The 17,855-nt window shown below is 42.1% G+C and overlaps 1 protein-coding gene across 9 annotated transcripts in view; it reads left to right on the top strand.

The window, feature by feature from the left end:
* The window catches only part of BLTP1 (bridge-like lipid transfer protein family member 1), a 302,200-nt gene that overhangs the window by 15,107 nt on the left and 269,238 nt on the right, over nt 1-17,855 (top strand). For all 9 annotated transcript variants that reach the window (XM_056564084.1, XM_056564133.1, XM_056564123.1 and 6 more), the window contains exons 2-3: nt 8,493-8,611; nt 15,189-15,305. In XM_056564084.1, the coding sequence (XP_056420059.1) occupies nt 8,518-8,611; nt 15,189-15,305 (211 nt within the window). In that variant the 5' untranslated portion in view covers nt 8,493-8,517. The remainder of the gene's footprint in view (nt 1-8,492; nt 8,612-15,188; nt 15,306-17,855) is intronic.

The raw sequence follows: 17,855 nt of genomic DNA, 5'->3' as shown, positions 1-17,855 counted from the left end.
AAGCTAGCCTCAGTGTTATGGTAATCTCACAACATAGCCATTTAGCCCAAAGACAAGCGCAGATCCTTCCTAATCATGTCCATTACGGTCTTGCAGGTACGGACTAAAATCACCTTATAACCCCTTTTAAGTGTGTGCTCAAAAGTGACACTTAATAAAATTAGCAACATATAAAAGTTACAGCTGCTTCCTAATATTTCCAGTTAGTGTGTAATCGTGTCACAAACATGTCACAATCTTTTGTGTTCTAAATATACTAAATGAGTCAATTCTAGATTAAGTCAATATTCTTAGGTACTGATTAGGATTTCGTTAAACCTTTTGAATGATTTTTACATTTTCCACCAAAAATATATGGCAGTTCTTCAACAAAATCTACAAGGGTTAAATGTAGATTTTGCAATGGACTTTCCTGTGCATTCACTGCTGGTTGCATCACTATACATTCAAGGGAATAATTCTGTGGTTCAAATCTGCAGCTTCATTGCAAAATAATGGTCAGTTCACACGTCCTTATTTTTTTCTACACAGGGAAGTCAATCGGCAGCAAAGAGAAGGATGTGTGAACTGACTAAAAAGGGTTTGAAAATCTGCAGAATAATTGTTTTTCTTTGTTGAATGTTTGTTACTACTATGTGCTGTAATTTGCTTTGAATCTGCAGGGCACAATACAAACCACATATCTGTAGAAAATGTCAACGCAGAGCAACTTATACAACCTTAAATCTGTTATGGTGAATTTATATTGTGTGTCCTCTCTCTGGCAGCCAAAGAATTGTAACTTCTTGCTGCTGTATCCCTGCTGGACCATTGCTAATGTGTACAACTAATCTTCCATGTGTGAATATGCCCTTAAAACAGCATGTTCATGTTAACCTAGGCTAAAAGCTTGTCCTGTACTAATTCAGTCATGCAGTGCTTAAATGAGCAAACCAGGCTTCTAGTAAGAATGCACCACAGTATTTGCATAAACTGCTAAATATAAGTATAAAAACAAGAAGTGAATCAGTTACCCATAAAATCACAGTTGTTACCCCTTGTAAAGGACAAGCGGGGCTCTGCGCACTGTGGACAAGCGGGGCTCTGCGCACTGTGGACAAGTGGGACTCTGTGCACTGTGGACAAGGGGGGCTCTGTGCACTGTGGACAAGCGGGGCTCTGTGCACTGTGGACAAGCGGGGCTCTGTGCACTGTGGACAAGCGGGGCTCTGTGCACTGTGGACAAGCGGGGCACTATGGACAAGCGGGGCTCTGTGCACTGTGGACAAGCGGGGCTCTGTGCACTGTGGACAAGCGGGGCTCTGTGCACTGTGGACAAGCGGGGCACTATGGACAAGCGGGGCTCTGTGCACTGTGGACAAGCGGGGCTCTGTGCACTGTGGACAAGCGGGGCTCTGTGCACTGTGGACAAGCGGGGCACTGTGCACTGTGGACAAGCCAAGAGCCTGCACAGAGCCCTGCTTGTCTTGCCCTCACTTCCTGTATTTGGTCTCCTCACAGAGACACACAGGTAGTAGTTGCGGGGACAGCATTTTTTTCACCCAAAAATATACACAATTTTTAATCATGTATATTACTATTATACATATAATAATATTATCTACATAATATCAAAAGTTTGTGTTAAGGACAGGTACACTTCACTTTTAAAGGATTGTTCTAGTGAAAGACCAGACTGATTATGAGGGGTCTGACTGCTGGGAAAGCGCGATCTCCAGAACTGGACCTTTGCTCTATGAGTGGAGCACATGATGCAGACAACACATGCCATTCATTTCTATGGGAGCATCGAATAGACCCGAGTGCTGTCAAAAAAATAAAGAAGACATTGAAGATATGCTTTAAATGCTGGACACATTTATTCTTAACACAAATCTCTATTACCATTAATATTTTTTTTAGCTTTTTGCTGGTTATTCTCTTAGACATGGGCTAGCAGCAGACGTCACTTTACATGAGTTAGATTGCTAGGTGATACAGTATGAACTATTACTAACGTACTGACTTCAGGCTTTATTCTAGTAATTGGTGCTTGAAGGAGCACATGTCTTCTTCATTATGACTGTGTCTTTTTCTTCTAAAGCTCTACTTTCATAATGTAGTATGGCAAAACTGCATTTTTGACTATATACCATGCGATTTTTTTTTTTTTGAGTTGTTAAAAAAATTATATATATTACTTTTTTGTTAGCTTTTCACTTTCTTTTGTCTGAACGCTAAAAACGAAAGCTGAAATCAGAATCTTTTATCAGCCACTACCTTTTGAAGCCAAATGTCAAAGAGGCGGAGCTGAGCTACTCAAGTGTTCCAGTCTGGAGCGCCTTCTTTCTCGCCCATACCTCCCAGCCTTTCCTTGACTGAGGTATAGGGCTCTGTACATCAGTTATGGAGGGGCTGGGAGGTAAGGGCAAGCAAGGATGCCCTTACCTAAAGACTCCTCCTCAGCCCTTTTTGTCATGCTTGATGAAACCGTGCAAGGGTGGTGAAACGTGTCGCATTCTTACCCAATAAACCATTCTTACCTTACCTGCTGTGTCTGTTCCGATCAGCGCCGTTGGACCCCACTCCATTCTACGACATCTCCTGCTCAATATTTCAGCAGCTTGGCTTCGCCTCCTTGACATTTGGCTGAGAAAAAAAAAAGATTATGTAAATTTGGCACCCACAATCAGCTCCAGGAAAGGTACAGTTAGCTTTTATACCCTAATAGCTATGCAATGGTGCTGGCAGGTCTTAGCAGAAAATACAGCAGACAGATTCCCTTTAAAATCTGCAGACTTTGTGAGATTTAGTGATACCCCCCTGTAAATACCTTTTTTCTTCTATCTTCAGTAGCTCCGTTTTGAGCTGTGTACGTGGGGAGGAAGTGGGTGTGACCCGACAGACGCAATGTCATCTGAGGCCTGCCAGGGACAGCTTCCGCTCTTCTTCCTGTATGCAGCGCTCCCTCTCGGGAGCGCGCATACAGGCTGAGTACAGGGAAGGGACGGCACCTCTGAGTCTCTCCTCTATATCTATGGCTATACAAGTACCATACAGAGAGGAGGAACATTGGAGTACAGAGCTGCCGTGCCCTGCAGGGATACACACACAGCTCTTGCTCCTGCCTGTCTGACAGGCGGGGAGCTGCACTTAGCATGCGATTTCGGACTCAGCAGCCTGGCCAGCCTGAGTCCGAAATCACTGAAACAGGGACTCCTAGGGAGACCCCTAGTGGCCAAACTTTCAAAACTATACATTTTTTTAATTCAATAAAATTTACAAACTTAATTTATATTAAGCTATAAGATATTAATAAAAAAAACTTTTGATGAGAGGTACTCTTTAAGATAGCTGGATAAGCCATAAAAGTCCCAGATGTGACTACCCCTTTACAGGCTATGACTGTTTCTACAGATTTTTCTTTTTTTTTTCTTCTTTTCTGAACACAAAATTCAAGGGGTTCCCCACCTCACTGGAAAAAAAAGGGAGCAGTAAATGTTCTAAAATAGCTTAAATAAACAGTACTCAACTCTTCAGTCCTCGGAGACACACATGCCACGTTATCCAGTAGCCGTTACACCATTGCTGTCAGAGGTAAATACCTTTTTTTTTTAATGATTTTTTTTTCTTCTTCAATCAATCGGACTACACTTTTTAAGCAACTTTATAAATCATAAAAAAAAAATGGTGCTGTAGAGTCTGTGAAATCATTTTAAACAGCTCCCTGATGCTTCTGACATAGATCTAACAGAACTCTGCTACAGACTATGTCAGCTCTTTTATATGCCACTCCGATCCAATCATTGGCATCATTGGTCTCATGCATGTTACCTCTAGACCAGTGTTTCTCATGACCCCCCCCCCAACAGGTAATGTTTACAGGATTTCCTCAGTCTTTCACAGGTGATATAACTGTGGTGATGCCTGATTCACTGACCATTATTATATCACCTGTGAAAGGCTGAGGAAATCCTGTAAACATGACCTGTTTGGGGGGGGGTCTTGAGGACCGCGCTTGAGAAACATTGCTCTAGGGGCTAGTGATTGACTACAGGGTTTCAAAACATCATGCGTGGAAGTAAACAAAAAGTGCGGTTGAGTGTAGTAGGAATGCTGGGCTTAGCAAGCTGAAGCCAGTTGAGTATAGCGTATTTTGTTATTTTAGCACTCTAGAAATCTCTAAAAAAAAACTTAAAGGTAGACCCTTTTTACACTTTTTTTTCTTATCAGTGATATGTCATGGATACATTTTGCAAAGAGGTCAAAACATACTTTAAGCCCAATTTTTTAAGTGTGAAGTTTGACTGTGCCCCATTATAATGTTATGCTTTGCGTTACACGGCAAATCTATGAATCTACAAGTTATGGACATTGAGAACAGAGCATGGTATTTCAAGCATAGGCATGTATAAGAATGTTGACTATGTGGTTTGCAAATACTTGTTGTTTGCTTCAAGGGGGATAAATTGATATTTTACTGTACAGAATATACCTTTACTTTCTCAGTAAACATAATTGACATCAGTGAAACCGAAAGCATCCCGGCAGCTCAGTCCCAAACAGCTTGCAGGACAGCAGGAAGATCCCTACCTGCCTTCTCTCTGTCAGATCACCGAATGACTGCTCTGTGCCTGAGATTCAGGCAGGAGCAGTCAAGTGCTGATTACACTGGTCAATGCCATGGTATTGCATGGCAGTAAACAGTGTAAGAGATCAGTGTATACAATGTTATAGCCCCCTATGGGGGCTATAACATTGCAAAAAAAGTGTTAATAAATGTGATTTAACCCCTTCCCTAATAAAAGTTAGAATCACCCCCCTTTTCCCATAAAAAAAGACTATGTAAATAAAAATAAATGCAAAAGCTTAAAAACGCTTAACGCCTTAAGGGGTTAGGGCCCAAAGGGGTTGAGTCCTTAAGCGGTTAAGTAGACTTGTGTAAATTCTTGTTACTACAAATAGCTAATCAGCAAATCACGTAGCAGCACTTCAATGCATTTAGGCATGCAGACATAGTCAAGACAACTTGCTAAAGTTCAAACCTAACATCAAAATGGAGTAGAAATGGGATTTATGTGACTTTGAATGTGGCATGTTTTGGTGTCAGATGGGCTAGTCTGAGTATTTTACAAACTGCTACTAGAATTTTCACATACAACCATCTCTATGGTCAGAAAAAGAACATAATGTCAAATGAGTGGCATTTGTGTGCAGAAAAATGCCTTGTTGATGTCAGAGGAGAATGGACAGACTGGTTTGAGATGACAGTAACTTTTCTAACCACTCATTATCACTAAGGTATGCAATATACCATCTCTGAAGCAGAAGACCACACTTAGTACCACTCCTGTCAGCTAAGAACAAGAAAATGAAGCTACAATTCGCACCGAAGACTGGACAAACATTGTCTGGTCTGATGAGTTTCAAGTCAGAATTTGGTGTTAACAACATGAAAGCATAGACCCATCATAGTAACATAGTACAGTTAAAAAAGACATGTCCCTCAACTTCAAACAAGGTAGTGAAGGGGTATGGGTGAATGAAGCGGAAGGGATGGGATTTTATATTTCTGCCGATGCATTAATGTTATTTTGTTCTAGGAATGTATCTAACCTTGTTTTGAGGCCCACAACTGATCCTGCTTTGACAAGTTCCTGAGGCAGACTGTTTCATAAATTCACAATTCTTATGGTAAAGAAGTCTTGTCGCCCCCCACCCCACCCCACACACACATTTTTCGCTTGGTCATTTATATACTTAAATTATATGATAATTTCCCCCTTCAACTTCTTAAAGACTAAACAAAGCCTTGTAGTAACTTCTTGGGTTGTTACGGCCAGCCAGGACCTACGTCTAATGCTGGCCACAGGCGATCGGACCGATGCCCGGCATTAACCCTTTAGACGCCCTGATAAAAGTTGATTGCGTCCGCCCCTCGCGACGTCACGCCACGTCACGCCCCCTTCCCATAGACTTTTGTTGAGGGGGTGGGCTTGACATCACAAAGGGCATCACATGGAAGCCCGCACACAGCCGTTCAGAACAATAAACTTCCGGACGCTGGGGAGCGGAGCTCTGAAAGCAGGGCAGCAGAGTACCCCTTTAATCCTTTCAGTAATTTTTAGTAGCTGTTTGCTACAGAGGAAAATCTTTTATTTTACAAATTTACAAAATGGCGATTCTTTTTTTGTTTCACCCCACAAATAATTGTTGTTTGGTTTTGCCGCAGGTTATATTATAAAATAAGTGATTTCATTACAAAGTATGATTGGTGACGCAAAAAGAGTCCTTAAGGTGAAAATAGGCTGAGTCCCTTAGGGGTTAATGGTTCATTCTGATGGTGCTGGAGGTTTAATGGTGTTAGGGGCTTTTCTTGGTGCATTTTTGGTCCCTTAGTACCAATTGAGCTTCATTTAAACATCACAGCCTACCTGAGTATTGTTGCTTACAATGTCCATTTCTTTATTACCACAGTTAATCATCTTCTGATGGCTAGATCCAGCACAATAATGTACCATGTCACAAAGATCATGTGATCTCGGACTGTTTTCTTGAACATGACAATGAGTTCACTTAGGGCTGGGCGGTATACCGGTTCATACCAAATTTTTTGGGCTGCACGATATGAATTTTCCCCCATCGCGCAGCCGCAATACCGGTTTGGCCCCTCCCCCTTGGGAATTAATTATCAGCCCAGCGCAGCACTGTCCCCACATCGGGGAACTAATCCTATGTTACCCACCAGCGCCGTTCTGCCCCCCCCCCCCCCCGCCCCAATTAATGATCAGCCCAACGGGGTACTACTCACAAATGTCAAACACTGTCCTCCTCCTCTTTGTTGGGGGCTGCCGGGCGCTGGAACTCCATACTGTACGCCAGTGGTCTCCAACCTGCAGACCTGCAGATGTTGCAAAACTACAACTCCCAGCATGCCTGGACAGCCAACGGCTGTCCAGGCATGCTGGGAGTTGTAGTTTTGCAACAGCTGGAGGTCCGCAAGTTTGAGACCACTGCTGTACGCTCTATCCCTATGTCCGGGCTGCAAAAGATACAGAAAATAAACTGTAACTCGCCTACGTCGGCCACACGCTGGGGACGGGAACATCGGACAGCCGTCGGCCTATCACCGGCCGGTGCGATGTCCCTCCCCGGCCAGTGATAGGCTGAGCCCACTGTCATGTAAGGAGCTCTGGCCGGCTTCTTACATGACAGTGTTCTCAGCCTATCACTGGCCAGGGTGGGACATTGCTGCAGCCGGTGATAGGCTGACGGCTGTCCGACGTTCCCGTCCCAAGGAACAGGGTGTGGCCGATGTAGGTAAGTTAAAGTTTATTTTCTGTATCTTTTGCAGTCCGGGCATAGGGATACAGCGTACAGCAGTGGTCTCCAACCTGCGGACCTCCAGCTGTTGCAAAACTACAAGTCCCAGCATGCCCGGACAGCCATTGGCTGTCCGGGCATGCTGGGAGTTGTAGTTTTGCAACAACTGGAGGTCCGCAGGTTGGAGACCACTGGCGTACAGTGAGTTCCAGCGCCGGCGGCCCCCAACAAAGAGGAGCAGGACAGTGCTTGAAGGTGACATATGTGAGTAGTACCCTGCTGGGCTGATCATTAATTGGGGGGAGCAGAAATGTGCTGGCGGGTCACATGATTTGGGGGGGGGGGGAGCCGAACACTGCGCGCGGGTCACATGATTTGGGGGGGGGGGGAAGCTGAACACTGCGCGCGGGTCACATGATTGTGAGGGGGTGAAAATACCGTTATATACCGTGGAACCGCCGTAAGTTTAAAAAAAAATACCGTGATGCACATATTTGGTCATACCACCCAGCCCTAAGTTCACTGTACTCTAATGGCCTCCACGGTCACCAGATCTCATTCCAGTAGATCACCTTTGGATGTGGTGAAAAGGGAGATTCACATCATGGATGTGCAGGCAACTAATCTGCAGAAACTGTGTGATACCATCATATCCATATGGACCAAAACCTCTGAGGATGTTTCCAACACCTTGTAGATAATATGCCATGAAGAATGAAGGGAAACGGGGTCCATCCTAGTACTCACAAGGTGTACCCAGTAAAGTGGCCAGTGATTGTACATTACAACCTAGATTTCTCCACTTGGTAATATTTTTTATAGTGTACAAATATTTGTAAGTTGTGTTAATTTTATTGGAACAGTGTTTCTGTATAATGCAATAACATTCTGTGTGACATACTCATATATAACAGACTAGGGAACAGATAATGACAGTGAGGTCTACACCACTTACGTGCTGTGCGGATTCTCTCTCCAGCTTTTTATCCTCATGTGTTCAGATCCTGAAAATGTTTGACCACCTGAAAAGTTCCTTGGTTTCCAGCAAATAAGCTATTTTTGTCAGAATTCAGAATAGCAGAAGGCCTCTACTAAGGAGCTGTTTTTTTCCATATACTGTAGCATAACGGAGCATTTTGCAGATTCTGTAACATCCACTGTAGGATTTAGTCTTTAATGTGTTGTTACAGGCAGTGAGTGAAACGTCTGCTTACCATGGACACGGCTAATGACAGCATTGTCCCATCCATCACCGAACTTGAAGGATATCTCACTGAACACAATTCCAATGTCGTATGGCTGCTTGTCGGTAAGTTCTTATATATAAAGCTTCTATTCTTTCATTTATTTCCCCGTTTCAAAATATGGTGAAGTGTTTAGCTTTTACTTATCTTACCTATCATCACTGAGCATTTTGAGGTGTATTACTGTACTTGGGCATGTAAATATAGCTAAACATACGAGCAATTACTATTGGAATCTTTTTATACATGCTTTTCTCTGCTGTGATTTTTCTTTTAGCCTTTCTCCATTCTGAAACTCTCTGCTTTGCATGCTTGATAATCCAGTTGTCAGTTTACTGGGTAAAGTGTCGGTTATGGATTTTCAGCTTACGCCAGAAGTTGTCATTCTGGCAAGACATTCTAATAAGACAGCTTCTCCGTGGTGGATCTTTACCTCTGGGCTGTGTGTACCCTTTAAGTCAGTCATGTTTCTTAGTTTTTGCCCTTTAATTGCAATTTAAAGCATGCAAAAGTCTTAAAGGAGACACCAAAGCCCTTCTAAATGTGTAGTTCTTCCTTTGAAGCCATGTTTGTGTGCCATGTCTACACACAAGCCAAGTTAACTCAGGGGTGCATTTCCTTGTTGTTATATCTCAGATTCAGGGGTTTGGCTACTTTTATACGAAAATCTCTTCAAGGTCATAAATTAAGTTTAGACACTTAACCCCTTAACCCCTTAAGGACAATGGACGTACTCATACGCCCCCGTTTCACAGTCCTTAAGGACCAAGGACGTATGAGTACGTCCTGTCTATTCCCAGCCCCCCCCGTCGCTAGCCGGAGGTGAGCCGGTGCCCGATACCTGCTGATATCGATCAGCAGGCATCGCGGCATATCGCCCAGGGTGGTCATGATGACTCCCCCCTTGTTGGCGATGGCCGCAGATTGCTGAACAATTCAGCCCAGCGATCTGCGGCGGATTCCGGGTCAATCGGGTCTCCAGTGACCCGGTGACCCGGAATTACTGGCTGATCGGGGCTGTCTCTGATGGCCCCGAACAGCCATAGCCAGCAGGGGTGAGGTGGCACTGGTGCCACCTCACGATCACCCTGATTCGTCGGCCGGTTTACCGGCCGACCAATCAGGAAACCTGCTGCGGGTGTCACTCTTCCGGAGGACGTGAGCGGGTGCCAGAGCTGGACCCCGGGAGCTGGGGACCCCGATCCCCGGCGTCCCTGTTGGGATCGGGGCCCCAGGAGCGGCGGCGGCGAGGGACTGACCTGCAGCGGTGGCGTGGATCAGCAGTTGGAGGTGAGTGACAGCATCCTGCTGTTGCTTAGCAACAGCTCCCAGCATGCAAGAAGGGCATGCTGGGATCTGTAGTTATGCAACAGCAGGAGGCAGACCACCACAACTCCCAGCATTCCCTTATGGGCATGTTGGGACTTATAGTTTTCCAACAGCTGGAGGCACATTTTTTCTATGGAAAAGTGTACCTTCAGCTGTTGTATAACTACAACTCCCAGCTTGCACAATCAGCTAAAGTTCATGCTGGGAGTTGTAGTGGTGCATCTGCTGGTTGCATAACTACAACTCCCAGCATGCCCGTTGGCTGTCGGTGACTGCTGAGAGTTGTAGTTTTGCAACAGCTGAAGGCACACTGGTTGTGAAACACAGAGTTTTTCTTACTTAACTCAGTGTTTCACAACCGGTGTGCCTCCAGCTGTTGCAAACTATAACTCCCAGCATACACCGTACATGCTGGGAGTTGTAGTTTTGCAACAGCTGGAGGCACACTGGTTGTGAAACACTGAGTTAAGTAGCAAACCGGTGTGTCTCCAGCTGTTGCATAACTACAATCCCCTGCCAAAGTAGTATGCCTCCAGCTGTTACATAACTACAAGTCCCAGCATGCCCTTCCACTGTCCGTACATGCTGGGGGTTGTAGCTTTTGCAACAGCTGAAGGCACACTGGTTGCAAAACACTGAGTTTGTTACCAGTGTGCTTCCAGCTGTTGCAAAACTACAACTCCCAGCATGCACTGATAGACCGTACATGCTGGGAGTTGTAATTTTGCAATAGCTGGATATTCCCCCCCCCCCCCCCAATGTGAATGTACAGGGTACACTCACATGGGCGGAGGTTTACAGTAAGTATCCGGCTGCAAGTTTGAGCTGCGGCAAATTCTCTGCCGCAGCTCAAACTGCCAGTGAGAAACTACTGTGAACCCCCGCCCGTGTTACTGTACCCTAAAAACACTACACTAACACAAAATAAAATAAAAAGTAAAAAAAACTACATATACACATACCCCTACACAGCCCCCCTCCCCTCCCCAATAAAAGGGAAAAACATCTGGGACGCCACTGTTTCCAAAGCGGAGCCTCCAGCTGTTGCAAAACAACTACTCCCAGTATTGCCAGATAGCCACTGACTGTCTAGGCATGCTGGGAGTTTAACAACAGCTGGAGGCACCCTGTTTGGAAATCACTGGCGTAGAATACCCCTATGTCCACCTCTATGCAAATCCCTAATTTAGGCCTCAAATGTGCATGGCGCTCTTTCGCTTTGGAGCTCTGTCGTATTTCAAGGCAACAGTTTAGGGTTACATATGGGGTATCGCCGTACTCGTGAGAAATTGTGTTACAAATTTTGGGGGGTATTTTCTGCTATTACCGTTTTTAAAAATGTAAAATCTTTGGGAAACCAAGCATTTTATGTAAAAAAAATAATTTTTTTGTACATATGCAAAAGTCGTGAAACACCTGTGGGGTGTTAAGGTTCACATTACCCATTGTTACGTTCCCCGAGGGGTCTAGTTTCCAAAATGTTTTTGTTGTTCTGGCACCATAGGGGCTTTCTAAATGCGGCATGCCCCCAGAGCAAAATTTGCTTTCAAAAAGCCAAATGTGATTCCTTCTCTTCTGAGACCTGTAGTGCGCCAGCAGAGCACTTTTCACCCCCATATGGGGTGTTTTCTGAATCGGGAGAAATTGGGCTTCAAATTTTTGGGGGTATTTTCTGCTATTACCCTTTTTAAAAATGTAAAATTTTTGGGAAACCAAGCATTTTAGGGGCTTCCTAAAGGTGACATGCCCCCCCAAAACCATTTGTCGCTCCTTCCCTTCTGAGCCCTCTACTGCGCCCGCCGAACACTTAACATAGACATATGAGGTATGTGCTTACTCGAGAGAAATTGGGTTTCAAATACAAGTAAAAATTTTCTCCTTTTTACCCCTTGCAAAAATTCAAAAATTGGGTCTACAAGAACATGCGAGTGTAAAAAATTAAGATTGTGAATTTCCCCCTTCATTTTGCTGCTATTCCTGTGAAACACCTAAAGGGTTAAAACACTTACTGAATGTCATTTTGAATACTTTGGGGGGTGTAGTTTTTATAATGGGGTCATTTGTGGGGTATTTCTAATATGAAGACCCTTCAAATCAACTTCAAAACTGAACTGGTCCCTGAAAAATATTGAGTTTGAAAATTTTGTGAAAAATTTGAAAAATGCTGCTGAACTTTGAAGCCCTCTGGTGTCTTCCAAAAGTAAAAACTCATACATTTATGATGCAAACATAAAGTAGACATATTGTATATGTGAACCAAAAAATATTATTTTGAATATCCATTTTCCTTACAAGTAGAGAGCTTCAAAGTTAGAAAAATGCAAAATTTTCAATTTTTTCATCAAATTTGGGGATTTTTCACCAAGAAAGGATGCAAGTTACCACAAAAATTTACCACTATGTTAAAGTAGAATGTGTCACGAAAAAACAATCTCGGAATCAGAATGATAACTAAAAGCGTTCCAGAGTTATTAATGTTTAAAGTGACAGTGGTCAAATGTTCAAAAAATGGCCGGGTCCTTAAGGTGTAGAATGGCCTGGTCCTTAAGGGGTTAAGGATGCTGCCTGTTTTTACCTTAATGACCAAGCCCAATTTTTTAAATCTGGCATGTGTTTTTTTAAGTGGTAATACCTCTTTCATGGATTTACTTAGCAACGCGATTCTGTAAATTCGGTAAAACTTTGTTGATTCGTGCAGCATTTTTTTGTGAAAAACTCCAAAATATTGTGAAAAATGTGAAAATATCTGACTTTATTATTTTTATGGCATTCACTGTGGTAAAAATTATGTTATTTATATTCTGTGGGTCAGTACGATTACGGAGATACCCAATTTATATAGCTTTTTTATATTCTTTTTTTTTTTTTTTCTTATCAGAATCCTTTTTTCCCCTTTTTTTTGTGTTGCCATGTTCCGACAGCCATACCTTCTTTTTATTTTTCGTCCAACGACAGTGTAAGGGCTTGTTTTTGCAAGACAAGCTGTATTTTTTTTATTGGTACCATTTTTGCAATTCATGCTACTTTTATCTTTTTTTTTTTTTATTCCACGTTTTGGACCAAAATTTGCGTGTTTTTTTTTTTTTTTGTGTGGTTTTTGTTGTAGTACAATTATCATTTTATTGTACGAGTAATTACAGACGTGGCAATACCTATTCTGTATAAGTTTGAGCGTTTTTTATTTTTTGGGTGATAATATAAGATTTTATTGGGAAAGGGGCATTTATTTAATTTTTTTTACACTTTATTAATTTATCTTACTTTTTTACATGTTATACTATGCTGCAGTACAGCTTGTGCGATACAACCTATGGCTGTACCTCACAGGCTGCCTGCCATGGCAACCAACAGGATCCTGCGATCACATCCTCTGGTGGAAAATAATTTCTTTCCAATCAACTGGTGTCAGAAAGTTAAACAGATTTGTAAATTACTTTTATTTGAAAATCTAAATGCTTCCAGTACTTATCAGTTGCTGTATGCTACAGAGGAAGTTGTATAGTTATTATTTTTTTCTGTGTGACCACAGTGTTCTCTGCTTACACCTCTGTCCTCGTCAGGAATTGTCCAGAGCAGGAGGGGTTTACTATGGGGATTTTTTTCCTGCTCTGGACAGTTCCTGACACGGACAGAGGTGTCAGCAGAGAGCACTGTTGTCAGACAGAAAAGAACTATACAACTTCCTTTGAAGCATACAGCAGCTAAGTACTGAAAGGATTAAGATTTTTAAATAGAAGTAATTTTACAAATCTTTACAAATCATTTTTGGCACAAACTGATATTAATCCCTTGCCGCAAAATGCCGTTTATAAACTGCGCTGCGGCACAGGAGGGTTATGAAGCGAGCTCAGGAGCTGAGCTCACATCATACCCGCACGGTCCCATCTGCTATCAGTAGCCAGGACCCGTGGCTAATGCTGGACATCGCCGTTCAGGCAGATGTCCAACATTAACTCTTTAGACGCGGCAATCAAAGTTGATCGCTGCGTCTAAAGTGAAAGCTTCCTGGCAGCTCAGTCAGGCTGATCGGGACCATCACGGTAAAATGTCATGATAAGAGAGAACGCATCAGGAGGGTGCCTTACCTGCCTCCTGCGCGTCCGATCGGCGATTGCTCCAAGCCTGAAATCCAGGCTTGAGCAATCAACTGCCGATAACACTGATCAATGCATTGCAATGCAATAGCATTGATCAGTGTATTGAATCAATGTATTGCATGTTATAGTCCCCTATGGGGGCTATTACATTGAAAAAAAAAGTGAAAAAAAAAAAGTTAATAAAGATGATTTAACCCCTTCCCTAATAAAAGTTTGAATCATCCCCCTTTTTCCCAAAAAAAACTGTGTAAATAAAAACAAACATATCTAGTATCACCGCGTGCGTAAATGTCCGAACTATACAAATATATAGTTAATTAAACCATACGGTCAATGGCGTATGCGCCCAAAAATTCCAAAGTCCAAAATACTGTATTTTTGTACATTTTTTTTATACCATAAAAAATTTATTAAAAGCGATCAAAAAGTCAGATCAAAACAAAAATGGTACCGATAAAAACTTCAGGTCACTGCGCAAAAAAGGAGCCCTCATTCCGCCCTGTATGGGAAAAATAAAAATGTTATAGGGGTCATAAGAGGACAATTTTAAACATATAAATTTTCCTGCATGTAGTTATGATTTTTTTCAGAAGTAATACAAAATTAAACCTATATAAGTAGGGTATCATTTTAATCGTATGATTACAGAATAAAGATACGTTGTAATTATTACCGAAAAATGCACTGCGTAGAAAAGGAAGCCCTCAAATATTACAAAATGGCTTTTTTTTTCTTACATTTTGTTGCACAATTAATATTTTTTTCCGTTTTGCCGTATATTTTTGGGTAAAATGTCTGATGTCATTACAAAGTACAATTGGTGGCACAAAAAATAAGCCATCATATGGATTTTTAGGTGCAAAAAAGGAGGAAAAAACAAAAGTGTCCTTAAGGGGTTAAAATGTTTTGTTATCCACCAGAATTGTCCTTTAAATATGTGCAGGATACTACATGTGTGTATAGACCCTTAAATGCTCTAAAATTATGAAATTCTTTTCATAAATAGCTTTGCAGATATTGATATGAACTATTCCATTCCTGACAGCTTGGAAACAAGCAGAGACATTGAAAGTTCTTCTAAGCCATGAACAGTTGTGCATTTTCTATAATGGAGAAAGGGAAAACAGTCCTTTGAAAATGAATGTATAGTGAGCAATCACATTAATATTGTGTGTATGTAATGCAATCATTTTAACACCTTTTTATTTCATTGCAGCTACTATCTTGTCCTGTGGATGGATTATTTATCTAACTTATTACAACTCTCGCAATGTAGGACTCATTTTAACACTGGTATTAAATAGATTATACAAAGATGGATATATTCATATTGGTGAGTACGATGTAACCCCTTTTTTTCTGTGACAGAAAAAGACATTTATGTGGTTATTCCACAATTATAATCTAATTAAAATGAATAGGTAAACAGACCAACCTTGTGTGGAGCCACCTAGGGAAGTTTATAACTAGAGATGAGCGAACTTACAGTAAATTCGATTCGTCACGAACTTCTCGGCTCGGCAGTTGATGACTTTTCCTGCATAAATCAGTTCAGCTTTCAGGTGCTCCGGTGGGCTGGAAAAGGTGGATACAGTCCTAGGAGACTCTTTCCTAGGAATGTAAGTTCGCTCATCTCTATTTATAACCCATAAGTAGTTTCATGTAGTGATGAGCTGGAGCCTGTTACCGGCCACCAGTACATTATTGTACATGAGGCTGAATAACAAGATCCGCCTTCTCTCTGCTTGTAAGGAGTTATAGCACATTATCAAACTGATATTTGCAGATTTAATGCACAAAGGGGGAGATTTATCAAAACCTGTCCAGAGTTGCTGAGTTGCCCATAGCAACCAATCAGATCTTTTCTTTCATTTTTCAGAAGTCTTTTTAAAAATGAAAGGAGCGATCTAATTGGTTGCTATGGGCAACTCAGTAACTTTTCCTCTGGACAGATTTTGATAAATCTCCCCCATAGTCTCTTCTTAAGCCATTTTACCAAAGTAGAGATGTATGCAATATAGTGGTATATAAAGATTGCACATACTACATCCAATATTAAAATGAGTTTGGATTTGGAAATGGGAGCAAAACCCAGACATCCTATTTTTCTGTATGGATTTTGATGGCAGCTAGCACTGACAGGTTCTATACTGACTTAAAAAAAAGAGGGGAGAGAAAGGGGAGAAGAAAACAGTACAGGAGAGACACACTCAAGTGTTGTAGGGAATTGTAGGAAACGACAACTTAGTTGTGGATGCATGCTGCCATCCGAGATGCCTTTTTAAAAATGGAAGAAGCATTCTGATTGGTTGCTATGGGTAACTGGTCAACTTTTCCCCTGCACAGCTTTTGATAAATTTCCCTCACAGTTCTGCTACACAAGGCCGTAAAACAAACTGAAACTGTTTAAAAGAAATCTGTCATCAGTGTCATCTGCACTAACCTGTCGGTACAGAAAGGTAGTGCAGGTGACACTGATGGCAACGGTACTTACCTTGTCCCATTCCGTGCTCCGGCAATCCTCTTCGGTATCTTCAGCTCCAGGCCCAACTTGGAGTATGGGCGGAGCTTACTGGCGTCACCGCTGCTGTTTGCTAGCAGCGGGATTTAGCAAAGAACAGCAGCGGTGACGTCATTAAGCTCATGCTCCAAGTCGGGCCTGGAGCTGAAGATACAGAAGAGGATTGCCGGAGAACGACAGCACAGAATGGGACAAGGTAAGTACCGTTGCCATCAGTGTCACCTGCACTACCTTTCTGTACCGACAGGTTAGGGCAGGTGACACTGATGACAGATTTCCTTTAGGGATAGGTTTCCACAAAGGTTTTTTTTCTGTTTGATAACTGCTACTACAGTTTTTGAGCCAACCAAGTGGATCTAGTAGGGAGAAGTATCCTTTCCTCTTGAATACACTTCTTGCTTTGGTTTTAAAACTGCTCAGACAGTTTTCCTAAAGAAACAGCAGAAAAAACTTTGTGAAAACCTAGCCTAAATGCCCTTTTCAGGTTTATAGCACAACTTGGAGAGGTTAGAGACACAACAATGTGTACCTTTTAAGCCCCAATGCCCAGTGTGCATCAGGAACCCGTGTCTACGATGTGGAATTTATAATACTGATGTCTTATGGGCCAGAGGTAGAGATGGGAAGGCCTAGAAAAATCATGAAAAACACAAAAAGAAGTAAGGAATATGTTCTTTAATAATGATAAATAATCTGTTTATAACATGGTATTCAAACAATATAACATTTAGACCTTCATGAAAGACATCTGAGAATCTTTGTAAGTTCTTGAGTTTCTGCCTCTCAGTAAAATGTTGAGACCAACATACAGCATTGAAATGGTTTTAAATTAATAAAACTACTGCTGAAAATGTAGTTATGCCTTTGGGGGAGGTGATAAGGGCCATTGGATAACCCTTTTAGAAACTCTTCTAATCACATTAGTGTATTTCTCATAAAAAGAAAGCTGTGGGGAATTGCTGATTTTGCATGGACACTTGCTGCTGTTTTGACTCTTTGTCATAAGAGGCATAAACATAATTTGTGTCTATAGAACTGAGAAATATGTGTGCACAAATTATTATTGTATAAATACAAGTAATTTTTAAAATTTTTCATCGATTTGCTCTGCATTCATTCTTTGTTTATAAGTCATTAGCTTATTCTTTATTCTTGAGCTGTGTTCTAGTGTCTGTTTAGGAGCTTAAAGGGATACTCCACTGGCCAGCCTTCCGGCTGTGTTCGGAACATTTAGTTCCGAACGCTGTGCTCACGCTGCGGGGGTCGGCCACACCCCTTGTGACGTCAGACCACGCCCCCTCAATGTAAGTCTGTGGGAGGGGGCGTGGCAGCGCGAGCACAGCCTTCGTAACTAAATGTTCC

Source organism: Hyla sarda, chromosome 1 (genome assembly GCF_029499605.1).
Source record: "Hyla sarda isolate aHylSar1 chromosome 1, aHylSar1.hap1, whole genome shotgun sequence".
Lineage (NCBI taxonomy): Eukaryota > Metazoa > Chordata > Amphibia > Anura > Hylidae > Hyla > Hyla sarda.
Note: the sequence above shows the minus strand (reverse complement) of the source record. Positions and strands in the feature narration are given on the sequence as shown.